At 42.6% G+C, this 23,064-nt stretch overlaps 1 protein-coding gene across 3 annotated transcripts in view; it reads right to left on the reverse strand.

The window, feature by feature from the left end:
* Nucleotides 1-345: 345 nt before the first annotated feature.
* Nucleotides 346-23,064, reverse strand: part of CPN1 (carboxypeptidase N subunit 1) — a 42,697-nt gene continuing 19,978 nt past the window's right edge. For all 3 annotated transcript variants that reach the window (XM_082722283.1, XM_082722284.1, XM_082722282.1), the window contains 8 exons: nt 20,422-20,618; nt 15,711-15,866; nt 14,063-14,245; nt 12,140-12,251; nt 8,782-8,921; nt 7,053-7,152; nt 4,656-4,774; nt 346-620 (listed from right to left, as the gene is read on the reverse strand). In XM_082722283.1, the coding sequence (XP_082578409.1) occupies nt 435-620; nt 4,656-4,774; nt 7,053-7,152; nt 8,782-8,921; nt 12,140-12,251; nt 14,063-14,245; nt 15,711-15,866; nt 20,422-20,589 (1,164 nt within the window). In that variant the 5' untranslated portion in view covers nt 20,590-20,618 and the 3' untranslated portion in view covers nt 346-434. The remainder of the gene's footprint in view (nt 621-4,655; nt 4,775-7,052; nt 7,153-8,781; nt 8,922-12,139; nt 12,252-14,062; nt 14,246-15,710; nt 15,867-20,421; nt 20,619-23,064) is intronic.

Consider the following 23,064-nt stretch of genomic DNA (forward strand, 5'->3'; position numbering starts at 1 on the left):
CCGTTTATTATTAAGAAACTGTTGGCTATTGTTGAAATAGTCCTCTGGGATTGCCGAGGACTTGGTCACCTGGCCTTGCTATGGGAACACCACCAATGATGAATCATCTCAGCCTTTCAGCCATGCATTCCGGAATCTCCCGAGTGCCTGCTATGTTGCAGGCTCAGGGCTGGACTCTGGAGGTAGAAGGCCAACCAGCTGCTGGTCTCCAGATGCAGTGTGGACTGACGTGGAGCCTTCTGGATCCAAACCATAGACCCAGAATTGGAAAATCTTACTGAATCCGCTGATTGGATGCGCTGCCACATCAGAGGATCTAACCCCAGGAACAGAGACCATTCTGAATTGTTCTGAATATGGTTGTATTTAAATATGTACCAGATAATAAAATAGAAAGAAAGCTTCATGTGATGGGAAAGTGGGAACAAGCCTTTCTACCATGTGGCCCCAGCACTGTGGACCTCAGGCAGGGACTCTGGGGCTGCCTCATCTCCATCTCCTCCTTCCTGGCTGACCTGGGGCTGCACGTGCTTTGGTCTGCCTCTGCCTCCATGTCCTGAGTTGGGAACTCTCCTTGGTGGTGTTGTTTGAGGGACGCTTCTCTTGAGATGGAAGTTAACCTGGAAGAAAAAAAGCAGCAGCTAGGAAAGTATTCTGTTTCCTGGAATTGAAATTGGGGAAGACCTGTCTGGACCTGGTCTCCCCACAGTTCCGGGTCCCAAGGGCAGGGGACTAAGGAACATTATTAGCAGCAGCCCTGGTGGTGTCAGGCTTGGCTAATGGTCCCAAGAAGTGGTATATAATCACTGGTGATACACAAGGTATACCTGGATGAACTTAATGTAAATTTGTTTTTAATTATTAGAAGAAAATTACATCTATACCTTAAACCACAATTTCACTAATATTGTCACTGAGGACAGGAGCTATGATTGATGGTGCCATAATGATCCCCTTTATGCCAATATGTGAATCACAGGTGCTGTGCTCAGGCATGTCAATGAATACCTCTGACCTTCAGATCGAGATTTGCTGCCATAACTTCTTGAAAATATAGATAGTAGAGGTGATACAGATTATTCCATGGCTTCTTAAATTCCAAATTTCCATGTGCAAGGAATGCATCCTTTCCAGCAATACATTGAAACTTGCCCACTGGACATGGCATGCAGTCCTAAAGATGGTTCTGACTGACAAGTGTAGGATCTGCTGGCTGTGGAACCATCCTAGCGAGAGGGAGTGGCACAGTGTTCTAACCACACTCCCCTGAGGGATCCTTGGCTTTTAGGCCCTTGGAACAGTTTGAGCTGCTGAAGCCAGCTGGGGCTTGAACAACAGACAAGAGCTCTCCCTGAGGTTATTTTCTGCCTCTTCCACAAAAATCCATAGCCAGCTTTTCTGCTAGTTCCCCAAAGTAGAGGGAATCAGAGCTAACTGTACTGTGTCATTAGCATTTCGTATATAGTAATTCAGAGATCTAGGAAAGAGAGAGAGAAGACAACAAAACGAGGGAAGGACAGAGAAGAAGGAAAGGAGCCTGACATCTGGCCAGATGTGGGGAAAAGCAAAGAGGACACTGGATGACTCTGGGAGATATCTGAAAGAGTCTTAACTGTAACATGAAAACCCTCTAGTAAATAATCCTTTTTTTTTTTCCCTTTTTTTCTTCCCCCAGCCAGATGGATCTCTGCTTCAAAATGAAAAGAGAAATAAGTTCTACTGCTATCAACAAATGGGTTCTTTGCTGTTTTCCTCTCTGGGAATTATATCCAAAAGACAATTGTTTTCTCTTTTTTGGTTATATGTGACACAATGATAGGTTATGTTGATTTATGTAAAGTCTATATGACAAAGGAAATGAAATCTTTTGCAGTAGGATACATGACTCCAGCAGATTTGTCGTTGTTCGAATCTGACACTGAAGAGCACCTGTAAGGCAGAGCTCATGGACACAGCTGCCAATCGGTCTTTGGATTTTAGGGTAAAACAAGAAAAGGAGACAGGAGAAGATATTTGCAAATGTCTTATCAGACAAGGGGCTAGTATCTAAAATCTATAAAGAACTTATCAAACTCAACACCCAAAGAAAAATAAGCCAGTCAAGAAATGGGCGGAAGACATGAGCAGACATTTCTCCAAAGACATTCAAATGGCCAACAGACACATGAAAAAATACCCTACATCACTTGGCATCAAGGAAACAAAGATCAAAACCACAATGAGATACCACCTCACACCAGTCAGAATGACTGAAATTAACAAGTCAGGAAATGACTGATATTGGCAGTGATGCAGAGAAAGGGGAACCCTCCTACACTGTTGGTGGGAATGCAAGTTAGTGCAGCCACTCTGGAAAACAGTATGGAGGTTCCCCAAGAAGTTAAAAACAGAGTTACTCTATGACCCAGCAATTGCAATACTAGGTATTTATCCAAAAGATACAAACATAGTGATTCAAAGAGGCACCTGTACCCCAATATTTATAGCAACAATGTCCACAATGGCCAAACTATGGAAAGAGCCCAGAGGTCCCTTGACAGATGAATGGATAAAGAAGATTTGATACACACACACACACACACACACACACACAATGGAATACTACTCAGCCATCAGAGGCAATGAACTCTTGCCATTTTCAATGATGTGGATGGAACTAGAGGGTATTGTGCTAAGCAAACTAAGCCAGAGAAGGACAAGCATCATATGATTTCACTCATATGTGGAATTTAAGAAACAAAACAGATGAACATAGGAGAAGGGAAGGAAAAATAAAAGAAGATGAAATCAGAGAGGGAGACAAACCATAAGACTCTTAACTATAGGAAACAAACTGAGGGTTGCTTGTGGGGAGGGGCTGGGGGACTGGGGTAACGAGGTGATGAGCATTAAGGAGGGCATGGGATGTAATGAGTACTGGGTATTACATGCAACAGATGAATTACTAAATTCTACCTCTGAAACTAATAATACACTATATGTTACTTAAATTGATACTAAATTTTTTAAAAGGGGTGGGGGGAGAGAAAGTTGGTTGGGACACTGGGACTATATAACAGACTGCCATGGCAGAATTAGTATTTGCTTCCTTCATCTACAAATAGAAGTAGTTTATAATATGCAGGAGCTAGGAATAGAGGGAAGAGAAGGGAAAGGGGGAACTATCTAGAAATTTCAGAGGACTTTTCAGAGGATGTAAAGAACTCTTTATTTGGATCCTTATGTTAAAATAAGGGCTTATGAACACAGGCTGTTAAGCTTAGTATGAGGCCCTGTAGCATGCTGGCTAAGAAGGCAGCCTTGAAGGCCCAAGAGAGGTTGTTGCAGTGGTGGCTCCACTTACTGGCTGTGTGACACTGGGCATGCTTCTTACCTTCTCTGAGTTACAGTTTCCTTGGCCATAAATGGTAATACTTACATGCCCCTGACAGAGTTGTTGTTAAGGTTAAATGAGATCATTCTAGAAAGCTCTCATACAGTGTCTCATACATGGTAACCATTCAGTGAATGATATCTGTAACTGTATTTGAGAAAACAAGCTACTTGACTGCACAGTATTAACAGGGAAAGGCGCAAGCCAGTTGGCTAAGCTCTGGGGTTGGGGTTGTATAGAGAAGGAACTGGACAGAGTCTGGAGACCCTAGGGAAGATCGGACTTGTAGGAAACATGGTCCATAGGACCTCATTAAATAGGACAGCCTCATTACCTTTTCCCCATTTGAGAAATCTGAAGATTAGTGTTGATAATCTCTGAGGTTTTTTAGCTCTGAGATCCTAATATAAGATGAGCAAAGCGGAAAAGGTCCAGCCAGTAGGTAAAAAAAAGTTCCTTGCTTCTCATCCTGCCTTTAAGAGACAGCCATGGAGAGCTGAATTCTGGAGAGCAGCTGGCACTTTTGCTGAGGTGAGTGGCCGAAAACTAGCACACAGGGGACCAGGAGGGGCTAGAGCGCCATCTGGTGGTAGTCCCAGCTGATGGCACAGAAGCGTGCCACACAAAAGTGTCAGTGTATTGGGGCAAGGACTCGGGGATTTACCAACTATCATTTTTTAAGCACTTTTGATATGTAGGTCACTGTCCTAAATGTTTTATATGCACTTTCTCATCCCAGAATTACAAAGGAGGTGCTGTTATCACCAATTTACAGAGGAAGAAGTTAAGGAAGACTAATTAGGTAATTTGTCCAAGGGCTATAGATAAATGAGCCAGGTTTATAAAATAGCCCTTTTCATCATTATGCTATGTTAAACAGAAGAAAGAGAAAAAGCTGAAAAGAAAAGGGAAGGATATGGGTGCCTGGGTGGCTCAGTGGTTAAGCCGCTGCCTTCGGCTCAGGTCATGATCTCAGGGTCCTGGGATCAAGTCCCGCATCGGGCTCTCTGCTCGGCAGGGAGCCTGCTTCCTCCTCTCTCTCTCTACCTGCCCCTCTACCTACTTGTGATTTCTCTCTGGCGAGTAAATAAATAAAATCTTTAAAAAAAAAAAAAAAAGAAAAGGGAAGGATATAATAGTAGAATGACAGGAGAAAAATAAGCATATGAGAGCAATGGATTTTTATTTTTTAAGTGAAAGAAGGAAGTTCGGCAAAGACTAGAACCAAGCAAGAGGTTGTAAGTGATCTTTACGGTGCTCTGTGAAGGTCAGCCTAACTCACCAGTTTTGGTTCCCCAGGACCCACAGTTACAGTCACTGTCTCTGGGTCAAACCCAGGTGCTGTGGCAGTGACAGTGTAGGTACCTGGAAGCAGCAGCCGGAAGTAATCGCCATGGTCACCTAAAAGTTACAAGAACATAACTCAGTCTGCTGATTAGAAATCTGCCACTTGGGGCCTTGATATGAAAAATGATTTGAGGGTTTTAGCTGACCACAAGCTTGATTTTTTAAAATAGCATGATGAAACTGGCTAAGATCTAAAACAATCTTGGGCTATTTTATGTAGTAAGAACGCAGGCTTCTCAGCTCATGGGGAGTAGAAGTTTCAATGTGCTCTGTACTGACAGTATTGCATTTAATTCTATACCCTGTATTTTAAAACAAATTCAGGACCAGGAAAGGGTCACTTGGAGAAAGGCTGAAAGATATATGAACGTTTTGTATGGTAAAGAAACTACAAGAGACTTATGTTTCAATGTTTAAAAAGCCACTGTGAAGAAATGACATCTACCTAAAAAAATAAGAATGAGAACTATGAGTTTAAATTGTAGGAGGAAGATTTTGCTAGACAGAAGCAAAACTACTGTGACAGAGTGATTATCAAAAAAGAAATGGACTGCCTTATGAAATTGTGAGCACTGAAGCAGAGAATGAATTAGTGTCCATGGAAAAGCCACACAGTTATGCAGTGCACAATCTGCACTGACAGACATGGTTCTGCACTAAAGGACATGACAGCCCCATGTTAAAAAATCAGCTGTGACTGGTGGTGTATGTTTGTAATCTTCTCTTAAGCAGGAGGGCTGGACTAAATAACCACTAAAACTCTGATTTTGAGAATTCTACTTTAATATTTCTTCCATCACCTTCTAATGGGGAAAATAAAATTCAAAAGAAAGCCTATTTTTCTATGGCAGGGATATAACATTTTGGCTAATGGCTTTGTATATCTTTAGAATCAGTTGTAACCATGCCTTTGAAGTTTTTTTTTTTAAGCAATGAATAATTGAAATAATAAATGCAATTAATAATGGAACTGACTATAAATACTAGAGGAGTCTCTTCTCTGCCCCCTACTAAATGTCTGTAATTCCTTTTAAAGTACTTTTGCAAAAGCAGTGAGTTATTATGCATATGTTGGGTAGTGTAAGTTATACCTCAGGGGCTGTCATTTTCTTAATTGGGGATTTATACCCCTGAATGGTTAGCTAGCATTATATCAGAAAGGCCCAATTCTAGATAGAGCTATTATAAGGGCTCCGGCTATCTTCCTCTGTAATCAGCACTAGATGCTCTTCTAAGTAGCATAATGAATGTTACAATGAGCTTTTTCAGTGGTGAAATGAGTAGTCTGTTAACATAATCAGTGTTGAAAGTGGGTTCTTATTGGTGGAATTAGTATTATTCAACATATACTGATTGTCTAGAATGTTTCAGAGACATTCCCTGTCTGTGTATGAATATGATATAAAAATCTAGCAAGCCCTGAAGTTCTGAGGGATGCCTCAGGTTTGATGCCTAAATGGCCCTGGGTCCAACTATCATCAGGGAGGATTCTGGTTGTCTGATGCTTGACTATGAGGCTATAGAATCCTGCCTTTAGAATGTTGCTGCTTTTGCCTTGAATGAGCCTTTCCGGTTGGGATCCACCTCCAGTAATATTAGTTATCTCCAAGATTCCATCCAGTTTAACCAGGACTGTAAGTCTGAACTGTAAGATACCTGCATGGTATTAGGCATCAGTGTTGTAAAATGTGGTTGAGCCTTGCTTGTATAGAGGTTGTGGGAGATAGGCAAATTTTACCACTCCTGGCCACGGATAGCTACTGTTCTACATTAATGCCAAAACAAACATCAAGGGAAAAAAAAAGGAAAAGATAAACCTAAGAGTTGTGCATGATCAAATTTGGCTGGGGCAGTTTGCAATACCTGTGTATATGAGATATTCTGTACCATTCTAGGAGGTTCCAGGTTGGTTTCAAGATCTGCTTCCACTATCACTCTTGCCCTACAATAAGCCTATAGAAACCATCTTGCTAACTTCTCCCTGGATGGAGGTGTCGTGAAATGCCTGGGTCCGGGACAAGTCTAAATGTCAGTTTTATAGTCTTCTTCAGCCTCATTTCACACCAGTACCAATATCTCAAACCCAGAAAACACCCCCTAAGGTGTATGAGGCAGTGACTCCTAAATGCTGAGAGAGAAGTTACATCTTCTTAGTCCTGGCCTCTTAGTTCACTGTCCCTATGTCTATCATCCTTCCTTTCTCCTGTCCTCAACCCCAATGTCCTTGACACCCATGCTAGTCTCGCTGTCTTACAAACTGGCCTCCTTATCATGCTGAAAAAAGGTGAGGACATGAAGGTTCCTTCTCACCGCACTAAGGATGGCCACCTACCTGAAGTGATGTCATGGTTAATCCCACTAACAGAAATGACAGCCTCCGCAAGGTTATTATAATTCTCATCACGCACCATTCCTTTGATGCCCTGGTGTACCTGCGAGAAAGTTTACAGTGCATGGTTATGACCATAAGACATGTGTTCAGTGTTTGGGAGTCCTCAAAGCCCTTTCTCTTATATTTTTACAATTGATCTCCACAAAGATTATGGTAATAGCCTCTTAATTAGCTGGTTTCCCCACCCTCCTTTTCCCGACCATCTCTACTCAACAGCATGCTTGAAGTGATCCTGTGAAAGTCTAAGGCAGAAAATGAGACTTGTCTACTCTCTGTCTCTATGGATTTGACTACTCATATAAGCAAAATTATACAATATTTATCTTTTTGTGACAGGGTTATTTTCTCTGCATACTGTCCCCAGAATTCATCCATGTTGCAGCATATATGCAGAATCCTCCTTTTTTTTTTTTTTTTAAAGCTGAAGAATATTCCATTGTATGTCCAAACCACATTTCATTTATCCACTCACAAGCTGGGTCACAGTTACCTTTCAGCTACTGTGAATAATGCTGATATTAGCATCGGTGTACAAGTATCTTTTTGAGATTCTGCTTTCAGTTCTTTTGGATCTATACCTGGAAGTGGATTGCTGGATCATGTAGGCTATTCTACAATTAATTTTTGAGGAACCACATACTACTTTTCACAGTGGCTGCATCATTTCACTTTCCCGGCAATAAAACACAAAGGTGGGGTGCCTGGGTGGCTCAGTGGGTTAAGCCTCTGCCTTCGGATCAGGTCATGATCCCAGGGTCCTGGGATCAGCCCTGCATCAGGCTCTCTGCTCAGTGGGGAGCTGCTTGCCCCTCTCTCTCTGCCTGCCTCTCTGCCTACTTGTGATTTCTCTCTCTGTCAAATAAATAAATAAAATCTTAAAAAAAAATAATACACAAGGGTTCCAATTCTCGACATCCTTGCCAACACTTGCTACTGTCTATCTTTTAAGGTAATTTTTTTTTTTTTTAAATAAAAGCCATCCTGGGCGCCTGGGTGGCTCAGTGGGTTGGGCCGCTGCCTTCGGCTCAGGTCATGATCTCGGGGTCCTGGGATCGAGTCCCGCATCGGGCTCTCTGCTCGGCAGGGAGCCTGTTTCCTCCTCTCTCTCTCTCTGCCTGCCTCTCTGCCTACTTGTGATCTCTCTCTGTCAAATAAATAAATAAAATCTTTAAAATAAAAGCCATCCTAAGAAGTGTATATTTGATTTGCATTTCCCTAATGACTACTTGTTTTAGGCTTTGCATTTTCTGCAGTGTCCTTACTGGGGAGCCCTTTCTTCCCTAGAAAGCTGCATGATTCTCTCTCTCACCTTCTTTAAGTCTGTTTAAATGTCATTTTCTCTGTAAGGCCTTCTTCATTGGATTTTGTACTTAACATGCTATAAAATTCACTTTATTATTTTGTTTAGTGTCTGTCTCTCCACCCTAGAATACAAACTTTATATGGGCAGGGCTATTTGTTTGCCCATAACACCCAGCATATGGTACCATTTCTGACAGATAACTGTGCTCAATGATGTTGAATGACTAAATCTGATGGGTAGAAGAAGCCCAGATGTATGGTATGAAGTCGAAGTCAAAGTCAGAACTGAGCTTCACAAAAATCCTTGCCTACCATCGGAAAATACTTCTCTTTCTGTAACCAGGAAAGTTCAAGAATGGGATTTTACCTGTTCCAAGAATTGGATTAGAGCTTCCCGATTACCCAGCCACTCACGCTGTAATTCCTCTTGGCGAGGAAACTTGTCACAACTCAGTTCCAGCGTGATCTCAAAACAGTTGGTATGGAGATAGTTAAAGTCTTGCATTCCTAAGAGGAAGAGGGCAGAGGCAGATCTGTATAAACTGAATCCCACCAATGCCCCCACTCAACTCTCCATAATCACAATTGCTCTGTGTCCCGCCCCCCCCCCATGACCTTCTATTCTACCTCCTGGTCCATTTATCTCCTACAAAACCTTTCCCCAACTTCCCAGTTTTCTCTCTTCATAAATGCCCATTTTGTCACCCCCATCTTTTCCTCCTCTGCATTTCATCCCTTAAATTCACTCCTTGACCCTCCACATTTCCAAAGTCTGCTGGTTAGTGGTGCCTTGATATTAGACCCTCCACATGTATTGCTTCCAAGGGGACAGATCTTCTCTTTGGGTGATGATGTTCTTCAGACCATGGACGGTAAAGATGAATATCTTGCTTTCACATCCCTCCTCCTATCTGAGAACACAGGAGTGACCTCAAAATAGTTAACCCAGAAAAGCTGGCCCCTGAAAAGGCAGAAGGCAGCTATAGTTTTCTTTCATTGAATGCCTGTCTGCTTCTATCTTCTGTACTCTCCAGTGGAATTGATCATTTTTTAAATATGTTCCTGATTTATTAGAGTGGTGTTTATATTGCAAGAGTATTTGGGCAAAAAACGATTCATCTGGGGCACCTGGGTGGCTCAGTGGGTTAAAGCCTCCTTCAGCTCAGGTCATGATCCTAGGGTCCTGGGATCAAGCTGGCATCAGGCTCTCTGCTCGGCAGGAAGCCTGCTTTCCCCTCTCTCCCTGCCTGCCTCTCTGCCCACTTGTGATCTCTGTCTGTGAAATAAATAAATAAAATCTTTAAAAAAAAATCATCTAATCACCTTCACCTGCTCTAAGCTGATGAGCATAAGCGGCTGTTATAGAGAGAATGGGGAAAAGTTGGAGAACTGCGCCTCTTTCACTGGATCACTCTGTATCAGAATAATCAAGAAAGTTGTGCCTTCCAGCCAGATACAGTTGCTGGGTTTTTTTTTTTTTTTTAAGATTTTATTTATTTATTTTACAGAGAGAGATCACAAGTAGATGAAGAGGCAGGCAGAGAGAGAGAGAGAGAGAGAGAGAGACAGAGAGGGAAGCAGGCTCCCTGCTGAGCAGAGAGCCCGATGTGGGACTCGATCCCAGGACCCTGAGATCATGACCTGAGCCGAGGGCAGCGGCTTAACCCACTGAGCCACCCAGGTGCCCCAGTTGCTGGGTCTTAACTAGGGTTTCATTGGGTAGGGGTGAACTCCCCTTCCCAATTTGCAGTCCTTCCCAATTTGCAGTCCTAACCCTAATCCTAACCCTAGCCCTAACTTGTCCTAGCAAGTTCCCAGATTATGCTAATGGCGCCGGTCCAGAGAGCACACTGTGGGAGCAATCACTGTAATGAGCTGAATAATCTTGGAATTCTATCAGCTTATTTTAGGGCAATGATTTTCATTGGAAACATGGACCATGCTTTCCCAGATGATGAGAAGGGGGAGGGAGAAACAAATGCCATTTGAAGAAGTATAGTTCATATTTTAAATTGGAGGGGAAGATGACCTATTGGTTTCCTAATGCAAACTAAAAAAAAATAATAATATTAAAGTTCAACAAAACCTTCTCACCTTGTGCTCAAGCAAGTTTTCAGCCACAAGAAGTCTGTCACCTCCCAGTACTTGGTGACTCCCTAACCTTCCTCCTCTCTTCTTGTCATAGAACCAGCTGTAAGCTCAGCTCTTACCAGTGAGCTTTCTGTTACCTGTGCTCTGTCCAGGTCAGATTTGAAAGTATGGCTAGCTGCTAAAACATGATGACTAAAAGAACCTGGCTTCCTGTTTCAGCCTCTTCCTTATCTTTAGGTTCTCTATCTACCAAAAGTTCATAACTAGAAGTTCTATCTCAACCCTTGGTGTTGGGAAAGGCCCAGGGAGTAGAGAGAAAAGCCTCTTCTTGGAGGTTTCTGCTATGCCATCAATAGCCATGGCAAATGCTGGCTCACAGGAGATGGGCAGGTAGGGTAGGGAGAGCACATAGTAGAGGAACTGTTGGGTGTCCAGGCCAGCTCCTTTGGCCATCTGTTGCTATGTAAAGCATAGCTCCATGCTACTTAGAAAAGATCCTAATAGGGATGCCTGGGTGGCTCAGTTGTTGAGCATCTGCCTTCAGCTCAGGGGGGAGAACCCTGGGGTTCTGATATCAAGTCCCACATCAGGCTCCCTGCTCAGTGGGGAGTCTGTTTCTCCCTCTCCCTTGGACTCCCTATCTCCAGCTCATGCTCTAGCTCTCATGCTCTCTCAAATGAATAAATTTTAAAAATCCTTAAAAAAAAAAAAAAAAGACCCTAACATTTGGGGCACCTGGGTGGCTCAGTCAGTTAAGCACCTGACTCTTGATTTCTGCTCAGGTCATGATCTCAGGGTTGTGAGATCAAGCCCCAGGTCGGGCTCCGTGCTCATTGAGTAGTCTGCTTGAGATTCTCTTTCTCCCTCTCCCTCTCTCCCTCCTCCCCTTGCTTGTGCTCTCTTTCTTTCTCTCTCTCTAACAAATAAATAAATCTTACAGGAAAAAAGAGAAGACCCTAACATTTATAAGCCAGGCATTTCCAAATGCTTTATGCACATTGTTTCGCTTAATATTCACATCAAATTTACAACACAAGTATTGTTATTCTTTCTTTCTTCTTTTTTTAATCTGAGAGAAATCGTGGTTGGGGGGAGGGACAGGAGGAGAGGTGAAGAGAAAGAGAATCTTAACCAGGCTGTACAACCAGCGTGCAGCCCAATGTGGGGCTCAATCTCATGATCTGAGATCATGACCTGAGCTAAAATCAAAAGTCAGATGCTTAACCGGCTGCGCCACCCAGACACCTGGCAAGTATTTGTCAAAGTACAAGTGAGAAATCAAAGCACAGAGAGGTTAAGTAATTACCCTGAAGCCATGTAACTGATAAATGGGCAAGCCAGGTTTCAACCCAATATACCTTTAGAGCCACATTCTTAATCACCTGGCTACATTATTTCTCTCCTATGCTCTGATCTACTGTGTAAACCACCAGTTTTAAAGGACCACTAGGTGTCCCTACGCTCGTTTTAAATAATCACAAGAGGACATTAAATGCCAGCTTAAGACTTCTCCATTTCTCAGGTCTCTGCTTAAAAGTGAAATTCTGTGATATTCCTGTTGTTTCCCTGAGAAACGGAGATAAGCCCCATTCCGCTTCAGCTTGCAACACTGTTTTACCCAGCACTCTTCTTACCCTTGCTGAGAGAATACCAGGAAGCCCCATTGGTGATGCCGTCTGGGAAATAATCCCCACAGTTCCAACCTTGGTGCATCCATCCATGTGCATACGAGTAGACCTTGGCCAGCTGTAGGTATATCAGATGGAAAATGACCTGAGTATTCCCAACTCATACAACAATGCTCCTACTTAGAACAGGGTGACACCATGAAACCCCACTATGTATACACAACTGATTACTTGGTTCAGTCAAAGAAAACACCAGCAGGCATAGGAAGACGGTGTATGTATGTGTGTGTGTGTGTGTATGTGTGTGCGCACGCGTGCACGCGCACGCATGCGTGTGGTGGACTAGAGTTAGAAGAGCTGTATTCTGGGGGCACCCGGGTGGCTCAGTGAGTTAAGCCTCTGCCTTTGGCTCAGGTCATGATCTCAGGATCCTGGGATCAAGTCCCTCATTGGGCTCTCTGCTTGGCAGGGAGCCTGCTTCCTCCCTCTCTCTGCCTGCCTCTCTGCCTACTTGTGATCTCTCTCTGTCAAATAAATAAATAAAATCTTAAAAAAAGAAGAAGAAGAAGAAGAAGAAGAAGAAGAAGAAGAAGAAGAAGAAGAAGAAGAAGAAGAAGAAGAAGTAGAAGAAGAAGAAGAGCTGTATTCTGATTTTTCTACTCTCTTGGGGATAAGTTTCTACTTGGGAATAAGTTTCTTCAAGTGCAAAGTGAGGGGTGACACTAGATGATATGTAAGTAAACTCTTTTCTAGGTGTACCATTTTCTAGCTGAGTTTTATGAAAGAAAACAAGGACGAAGTATGATAGGCCTTGACCATGAAAAGAATTCCAATAATCCCCCCAATCCCCCCGCCAACCCATGGTTTTGCTTTCTGTGGTTTCAGTTACTTGTAGACACCTGTGGTCTGGAAGCAGATGATCCTCCTTCTACAATAGGTTGGAAGGTCAGCAGTAGCCTAATACGGGGTCACAAAGCCTATGTCAACCAGCTCACTTCATCTCACCATGTAGGCATTTTATCATCTTGCATCATCACAAGAAGGGTGAGTGCAGTACAGTAAGTTTTCTTAAAAAGATTTGTTTATTTATTTGAGAGACAGTGAGAGAGTAAGCATGGCCACAGACAGGGAGAGGGGCAGAAGGAGAGGGAGGGAAAGGATCTTCAGACTAACTGCTGAGCACAGAACCCTATTCGCTGCTTGACTCGGGACCCCGAGATCATGAGCTGAGCCAAAACCAAAAGTCGGCTGCTTAACTGAGACACCCAGGTGCCCCTACAGTAAGATATTTTGAGAGAAAGGCCATATTCACATATATTTTATTATAGTACATTGCTATAATTGCTTTATTTTATTATTAGCTATTATCGCCACTCTCTTACCATGCCTATTAATAAACTATTATTGGTATGTATAGGAAAAAATGATATATAGGGTTCAGTACTATTTGTGGTTTCAGGCAGCCACTGGAGGTCTTAGAATGTATCCCCCAAAGATAAAGGGGGTACTACTGTATGTATTGGGGATGAGAGGTGTGTTGGAGGGAGAGGAATATATGTGGAATCTCTACAATTCTCTTTCATTACTACTTCACAACAGTGGAAAAAATGAGATTACTAGGAGAAAAAAGTATAATAATTTATTTGCTTTGCAAAGCAATAGCTGGTGTTATTCTCTATGGAAATCATTAACCAATGAATTAACAATTAATGTCAATTATTATATTAATATTTATTAATATATTAACTATAAAATAATCTGATTTTTTATTCTCCTGCTGTTTTGAACTATTATGTAAATGTTTTTTCATGTACATGGTCTATTTTTCCTTAATGTAGCCATATCACCATAACCTTATACATTAGACCCCCTCCAATACTCCCCTGAGCCCCAGGTGCCTCTGGCCAAACAAGCTGCCATTCTGCATACCTTCTGGAAAAGCTTGTCATCTGGCGTGGGGGTATTGGCAGTCCGGCGGAACCCTCGAACCCGATGTTCAAGGGATCTGTCATACGGGTAATTGGCCACCACTGCCCCTCCGTGGAGATTGGCTGAAAGAACGAAGTTGAAGGAGCGGATCCACTGGATCACAGCCTGTGTCTCCGGTTCCACCTGTGGAGAGATGAGGGCCTGGCAGTGAAGCGGCAACCAGAAGTCCAAATGGCTATGCAAATGAGTCTGTCAGGAAACGGCCTAAGAAGAAGGCATGTCTGAGTACAACGAAGAGCATCCTCCTGGATATGAGAAGTGTAGGTGGGGAAATTTTGGTCTTTTGTCTGATGGTTTAAAAAATTAAGTAGATGGAGTCTTTTTCAAAATGAAATCGCATGTGGAATCCCAATAAACAAAACAGCTGAAAGGAGAGCATTTAAGGCAGTGAAACCATTGAGTATGAAACTATAGCAGAGGACAGAGGCCATGACCCATTCGTGAAAACCCAGAGAATGTACAACACAAAGAGTGAACACTAACGTTAACTATGGACTTGGGTGATGATGTTCAGTCAGCCAAGTTCTTTGATTGTAACAAATTACCACTCTGATGGGGGAGGTTGATCAAGGAAAGCTGGGGGTACATGGGAACTCTATACTTCCCCCTCAATTTTGCTGTGAATCTAAAACTGCACAAAAAATAAATAAAGCTGTCTCAGACATTCAAGAAAACACATGGGCTTGAATTGTACTCGAGGAGAGTAAAGAGGAAGAGGTTGATCAAACCTCTTCCTGTGTAGAGATGTAGAGGTTAAGGACATAGAATTGGTCACATCACAAGCAAATGTGTCAGGAGCAAACGCAGTCCAAACCTGAATAGCAGGAATGCTATTACATAATAAACCATGTAACCATAGGAAAACAGAGCACCTGGTTTTTGGTGTTTCAAAAAAATAACCATAGCTTGGTTTGAAATTTGTGCTGTTTCTATGATTCATAAAGTTGTGGCTTCTTGTTGGATGAAAAAAAATCAAGTCTATTTAGAAAAGGGAGGGGGGTTGATCTGAAGAGGGGTAGCATGGTTGGAGAGCTCAGAGCTCCCTGTACCTCCTTCTATAGCTAATTGTTGGTGTGCACACAGTGCATCACGTGTAAGAGAGACTTCTCTATAGAATGCTAGAGTCCTCTGTTGACAGTATGGTGCAGGAGAAAGAACCTTGGCTTCTGAGTCAGAAGACCTGGGGTTTAATCCTGAGTCCATCAATTATTAGCTATGCAAGCTGTGAAACAGGGATGGATGAATGCTCCATGCATTCACCACACAGTGTTAGAACAATCACCTGAAATGCTCACTAAGAAAGAATTTTGTACAAGTGTAAAGTACCATGTAGCTGTGGGATAGCATTTTCCTTGACTACCATGGCCACTAACATCAAACAGCATGTGCTCCATGAGGGGTGTTCTGCTGGGGTTGCTGGGGGGAGAGAATGGATGCAAAGAATGGAAAATAACCGCTCCTACTGCTCTGGTCAGATTAACATGGAGTTGAGCTGATGCTTAGTTCTTGCTTGTTTAATTGATAGGAAGGTTGCTGGAAATTCCAGATGTTTATTTACCTGCTTCTGCATGCAAATTTCATCTCCTACCTGACTTTTCCAGTTGTCTGGAAGAGGCAAGTGGTGGTTGGGGCCTCCGTGTTTCTCATTGTAGTAGATGTAGGTGTTGAGATCCGGGAAGTTGCGGTTCAGGTCCACTCCATTTGCATTGTTCCTGCCAACCAGATACCCAGAACTGTCTGCACCCTAGTGGGAAAATGAAGAGAAAAAGGAAGGTTTCAGGCTGAATCCTATTGTTGAAGAATACTATGTAGCATAGTATTGAGGGACATTAGTTTAATCTATCGACTGATGTAGAATTTTCTTCTTTAATTCATCTAAAGACCCAGTGGTGTGGTTCAAGTCTCCCTGTACGCTACTGGTAGAGATCCCAGGAGAGGCTCTAACAAGAGTAAGGTGTTTCAGGATAATGGGAACCTCTATTTTTTTAAAATAGTTTTATTGAGATTTAATTTATATACCAAAATAGGTATGATTTGCACACCATTTCAAGTGTATGACTCAATGAATGATTAGTCACTGCTGACAGAGTCATGTGAGCATCAGCACAGTGTAACTTATCAAGATTTCTAACACCCTGAAAGGAAACCTTATGCCCCTCTAGTCATTATTCATTTTTATCCAAGCCTAGAACATCACTTTCTCTCTCCATAGATTTGCCTTTTTCAGTAAGAGAGATAACACATTGCGTGTCTGGCTTTTATCACTGGGCATAACGGTTTTGAGGTTTCTCTGTGTTGTAGCACATAACAGTACTTTATCCCTTTTTATGGCTGATGAATATTCCAATCTATGGATTTACTATACTTCATCTATTCACCAGTTAATAGACTATCATATAGCCATAGCTCTTAGGGCTGCTGTAAGCTGTAACAAATTACATAAACTAGGTGGCTTTTCACAACAAAAATGTATCTTCTGGCGGCAGGAAGTCTGAAATCAAGATGTCAGCAGGGTCCCACGCTCCTAAAGCTCCATAGGAGCTCCTTCTTTGTCTCTTCCAGCCTCTGGTGGCTGGTGGCCATCCTTGCCTATAGATTCATTACTCCAATTTCTACTCCCATCACAGGTCTTCTCCCCTGTGTGTGTCTCTGTACAGATTTCTTTCTTCTTATAAGGACACCAGTCATGTTTGAGTTAGTCACCCCAATCCAGTATGATTTTATCTTAACTTGATTGCATATGTAAAGACCCTATTTCCTCATATGGTCACAGCCAGAGGTTCCAGATAGGCATGAATTTGGGAGGGGAGGATACTATTGGACCCTGCACATGGACATTTGGATTATGTCCACTTTTTGGCTATTGTGAAAATGTTGCTATGAGCATTCCCATACAAGTCTTTGTATGGATGTATGTTTTTACTTCTCTTGGGTAGATACCTACTAGTAGAATTGCCAGGTTATACTTTAAGTCTATATTTAACTTTTTCAGAAAGTGCTAAACTGTTTCCAAAGCAGCTGTACTGTGGAAATCACCCCCAACCCCTTTATTTTTTAAATTTAGGATCCTTGTTTATTTTTCTTCTTAGCAGCATCAACTTCCTGGATCCCTTCATTTCTCTGCTCACATTTCAAATTGTAGCATTTATTTGGTATGTATTCACTCATTCATTTATCCTTTTAGCCAATCAACATTCACTTAAATGCATCTCTACTCAAAGCCCTCTGAAAGACACTATGAAAAGAGATAATGAGACATTATGACAGCCTTCTAGAAACTCATATTATATACAAAGAGATAGACATATATGTAAATAATTAAGATATATCAAGTAGTAAAATAGAGATGTATTCAAAGGCCTTCACAAAACAGAAATTCCATTTAATGTTTTGTAAGGCACTGGAGAAGGGGAATAGTGTCCACTGGACCCCTGTGGACTGGAGAGTAGAGCCCAAACCGGTGGCCTTTCCTGGAAGTGGAGTGAATGGATGGATGTTGGACAGCAACTCACAGATGTAATACCACTTTCATATTTTTAAAAAATTCTTATTGTTCTTAGATTTCTCTATTTTTGATGGCATTCTTCTCATATTTTATTCTTATATCTCATTGAGAACATAATATTTCTTTAAGTTACCTTAAGTTCCCTATATTAATTCTGTTCAGGGGAAATATTCATGTAATCTTTCAATTGGGAGTTTGATTTTTCACTTGTATGAGACAATGATTTTCATTTCATTTCCAGGAGTTTTTCATTACTTGCACATTCATATCAATGTAGCTCCTAATGTTCATATTAAAAGCTATGTTAATTTACTTATCAGTTGATTTACCACTCATGCCAGGTCATAAGGCTGGCAGATGAGGAGTTTCCGTAACAGAAAGTTCCCATAAACAGGTTAGGTTTCCTTCTGTAACAAATTACCACATACTTAGTGGCTTAAAAAACACAGGTTATTATCTTATAGTTTTGGAGGTCAGAAGACTGAGATGGGTTTCACAAGACTACAATCAAGGTGTCAGGAGCGCTGTGTTCCTTGTGAGGTCTCTAAGGGAATCTGTTTCCAGCTTTTCCCAGCTTCTATAGGCCACCCACATTACTTGGCTCATGTCCCTTCTTTCTTCTTAGAGCCCAATAGCACGACATCTTCAAATCTCTCTCATTGTGACCTCTGGTTTTCCTCTTCCACATTTGAAGGATTCCTGTGATTGATTACATTGAACCCATCCAAATAATCCAGGATATTTTAAGGTCAGATGATTAGCAACCTTAAGTACATCAGCAACCTTAATTCTCCCTCATCATGTAACATGACATATGCATAAGTTCTAGGCATTAAGATTTGGAAATCTTCAGTGGGATGGGGAGAGGGGAGGTTATTCTGTTTTATCTACAGGTAGCTTTAAAGTTTGGTGGCTAGGTGGGTCTCCCCTGTGTAGCCACGCAGACAGGTTTTCTCTGGATATGGAAGATAGCTCTGGGAGTTTGAGAACTTTGATGGGGTCTCTCTTGGGCTCAGGTTCAAGATCTGCTCCCTCTGAACAAGTACACAGTAGGTAAGTAAAGGTAACTGGCTCCCCAAAGATGGCTCTAAGATTTAGGGGCATTGTCAGGGCTTTTTCCTACTTTATCCCACCCCACCTCATTCCCGGAAAAAATGCACACAAGTCTGACATTCTCCAGTTTCCCCAATGCAGTATTGGGAAGGGCCAATAGAAGGAGAGCAGCCAGGCTGGAGGTCTCCCCTCACATCTCTTTCAAATGTTCCTGCTACTTTGGAAACTCAAGCCTCTAGATATTAAGGTACACTTGTATGATTTTCCAGTGGGGAAACAAAGCTTTCTTTTCTCATTTGTTGAGCTGAATTGACAGGAAGTGGTGAGATTGCAGGGGACAAATTTGTGTTTCATTCAACATCTTGGCGGCATTCCCTCCCCCTGTCTCTACTTACCTCCCCAGCCCTATCCTCAAGTAGGTTTAAAATGGGATGGACCAAAAGGACAGATGCTGCATGGTTCCACTTGTACAGGACAGAGTGGTCAGATTCACAGAATCAAGGAGTAGAGGGTGGTTGCCTCTGTGGGGCTGGGAGGAGGTAGAAATGGGGAGTTATTAATGAAGGTACATAAAGTTTTGGTTGAGGAGGATAGATAAGTTCTGGAGACCAGAACTGGAGACAATACCTGTATCTATAGTCAACAATACTGTCTTGTACACTTAAAGTTTTGTTAAGAAGGTAGACCTCATCTTGGGTGCTCTTACCATAATAAATTTTTTTTTTAAAAGTAAAGTAGTGAAATTTAGTCTTAAAAATGGCAAAAAATTTTTCAAGACTGTCTCAAACAGACATTTTTAAGTTGGGGGGGGGAAAGCCTCTTTAATTTAGAAACCCCCATCCCTTCGTCCAACAGCCCAAACAAACCAAAGTTTAGACATAGCTTTTAAAGGAACATATCTACTGTGTAAGGCAGATGCCTGGCTTCACCCTGGAAAAATCCCAATTCAGTAGATGGGGGTGGGGGGAGGCTACGAATCTGTATTTCAAAAAACCTTCACCTATGATTCCGATGCACAGTCACAAAAAAAAAAAATTAAAAAAAATCATTGATTTAAAGTTAGATAGACTGACATTTTGAATTTATGTTGGAAAATAAAGTAAAAGCTCATAGATCCCTGACGATGTAATTCTAGAAAATTTAAAGGCTGAGTACTATACTAGTAAAGGAAAAAGCCATACAGAAATGTAGTATTCACTTAGCAAAGTACACAAATGTCCAATTACTATGTTGTACATCAAGAACTAATATAATATTGTATGTCAATTATACCTCAATAAAAAAAGAAAAGAAATACAACCCAAAGCATGAAGTATCTAGAGTTAGCCCCCACCCACACAATTGTGAGACAAGCTAGTTCTATTCCCCCACAAACACAAATGGAAGTGTGATGTGGGAGGGAGAAGAGTATGTAAGGTTCGAAGCTAAAAATCGAGGGAAGGAGGTGTGTTTTGCACACACACCTGTTTAATATTTTCCAGGTTAGGAAGCATTGTCACAGACACTGCCTCTCGATCCTCATAATAAAACCCGGAGGTCAGCGGGAAAGGTGTGGAGAGAAGGAAGCTCAGAGGGAGCCCACGTTCACCGCCTAGGCTGCCACACGGCTGAACCCGGGTCTCTACACTGTGTTGTAGTCCCATCGGCTTTTTCTCGATGACAGGGTGGCACTGGCAGCGAGACCGGGAGGACTGGTCAGAGGGCCTTGCTGTGCAGAGGGCCCCGCTCTGGGGCTCGGTACCTGGGCGGCGGCCACCTCGTAGCCGTCGGGGTTCATGGACGGCAGGATGTGCACACGCGTGCCCTCCAGCAGCCGCACGATGCGCTGGTTCCCGTTCCGGAACTCCTCGCACAGGAACTCGGCCAGCTGCAGCAGCAGCTCGCGGCCCAGAGCCTCATTGCCGTGCATGTTTCCCACGTACTTGACTTCCGGTTCCACTGCAAGGGCAAGAAGAGGCAGGAAGAGAGAAGATGGAGAAAGTGTGCAAGCGCCAAGGTTTCCTCACCTTGCAGAAGGACCTTTCTCCCTAATGAATAAATGAAAATCTTACGCTTCCACTGGGTCTTTTCCAATGATTCCTGAGGCCCTTTTGGACAAATTGCAATTATAAACTGCCCTATAGAGCCCAGTATAATGTCTTGTGCTTAAAGGTGCTTGATATGAAATTCTTTGTCCCCACCTTCCACTTACCCAGAATAAAACCACTTCTCATGACAACCCCTGCTATCATTTTGGTTCAGGCTCCATATGCTGACAACCTGGTTTGTTACAGGAAATCTTCTAGAACAGCTTGCATCTGCCCCACCCATCAAGTCTATTCTCCAGAGTCACTGGTCAACAAGCTTTTTCTGTGCAGGGCCAAATCGTAAATACTTTGGGACTGTGGGCTGTATTGTTTCTGTCTAGCTACTCCACATTTCCAGCAACAGCAGACATAGTCAATACAAAAACAAATGGGCAGGGGTCCTGGCTGGCTCAGTCAGTAGGACATGTGATTTTTTTTTTTTTAAAGATTTTATTTATTTGACAGAGAGAGAAATCACAAGTAGGCAGAGAGGCAGGCAGAGAGACAGAGGAGGAAGCAGGCTCCCCGCAGAGCAGAGAGCCCGATGCGGGGCTCCATCCCAGGACCCTGGGATCATGACCTGAGCCGAAGGCAGAGGCTTTAACCCACTGAGCCACCCAGGCACCCCAAGGACATGTGATTCTTGATCTTGGGGCCATAAGTCCAAGCCCCACGTTGGTGTAGAGTTTACTTGAAAGAAAGGAAGAAAGAAAGAAAGAAAGGGCATGGCTGTATTCTAGTGAAACTTTATTTACCTAAACAGGGGTCTGGCCCTCAGGCTATAGTTTGCTGAGTCCTGTTCTGAGCTGTCTTTTATAATTTATCCCTATTCTGAATGGTCTTTTAAAAAATTCTAAGCCAGATCATGTCATTTTTCTGCTTAAAACCCTCCAGCGGCTTCTCACTTTACTCTAAAAGCCAAAATCTTCACAAAGGCTTGGAAGGCACCACATGATCTCCTGCCCAGGAGCCCTACCCCCAACCATACTGCTCCGACCTTGCTTTCCCGTTGTTCACTCTGCTGGAGCCACAGGGGACTCCTTGCCGTTCCTCACACGTGCCAAGCAAGCTCCTGATCTTCCCTCTGACTGCAGACATTTTCCTCTCCAGTTCTAGTACAGCATGTTCCAGCACATGCTCAAAACCACCTCAAAGGAGAAACTTTTCCTAAACAGTTAACAACTCTCTCCCCAGCTTTGGTAGACTCTCTCTCTCTCTCAAAGGTTGTTTTTCTCTATAGCACTTTTCCCCATCTGATTCAATATACATTTACTTACTTACCCACTTGTTACCAGTCTTACACCACTAGAATTAAGGCCCCCGAGGGAGTGGTCTTTGTTTTATTCTCTGTTTGTTGTCTATTCAGAGTCTATAAAAGGCTTGCAGATAGTGCATAATCAGTAATATTTGTGGAATGAATAATGAATGATTGCATGGAAGAATAGCTAAATGGTAGAGCATCAGAGAAGACAGAGCTTAGTGAGGACTAGAATAGGATGAGAAAGCCTTAAGGAGACCTGGACTGCTAGGCAGTGGAAGAGGGCGTGGGAGCGAGGGGCTAATCTATGATGTCCGCTAGCACCCAGAAGCTTCCACAATGAGCACACACCCCCAAAAGCATGGTGTTTTCAGTACAAGTGTGGCTTCAAAGCAAAGTCCTTATCCTCATTTAATGGCACAGATTTCCTTGAGCTACTGCCACTCTACTGCCCCTACCCTCCCCACAGGCCAGGTAACATTCTGAAACCATCAGGGACAGGATCCACTGCGTGTGAGGTTGTCACTGAAGGACTCTAAGCAGGGCAGTGAGAGGATGAGATCAGTATCTGGGGAAAGTATTCTGGCATCTGTGTGCTAAATGGAAGGTTTAGAGAGTGGTGGCAGGTAGGGGTTAGGAGAGTCAGGAGCCTAGTGCAGCGTTTTAGGCAGGTTGTGATAGTGTTTGCCTAGTGTGGGGGATGTGGAAGTGGAAAGGGAAAGAGAGGTTTGAAGCTGACAGGTTGAAGCAAGAACTGACATAATTTGGATGTCACAACTGCTTTAAGTAAAGAACTGAGAAACTAGAAACAACTTAAATGTCTATTAGTCAATGAAGAGTTACCTACAACCATACAATGGAATATTACATAGCCCGAAAAAATGATGTAGATGCACACTTATGGACATGGGTACTATTTATGAAAGACGATGAAATGAGAAAAACAGTTCTAGTATGATTCCATTTTTATAAAAAAATGTGTGAGGTGGGGTTGTTAAACATGCATACACAAGATCTGGAAGGACACGCATCACTATATTTAACAATAATCATCTGTGAG

Source organism: Mustela nivalis (assembly GCF_964662115.1).
Source record: "Mustela nivalis genome assembly, chromosome: 2".
Lineage (NCBI taxonomy): Eukaryota > Metazoa > Chordata > Mammalia > Carnivora > Mustelidae > Mustela > Mustela nivalis.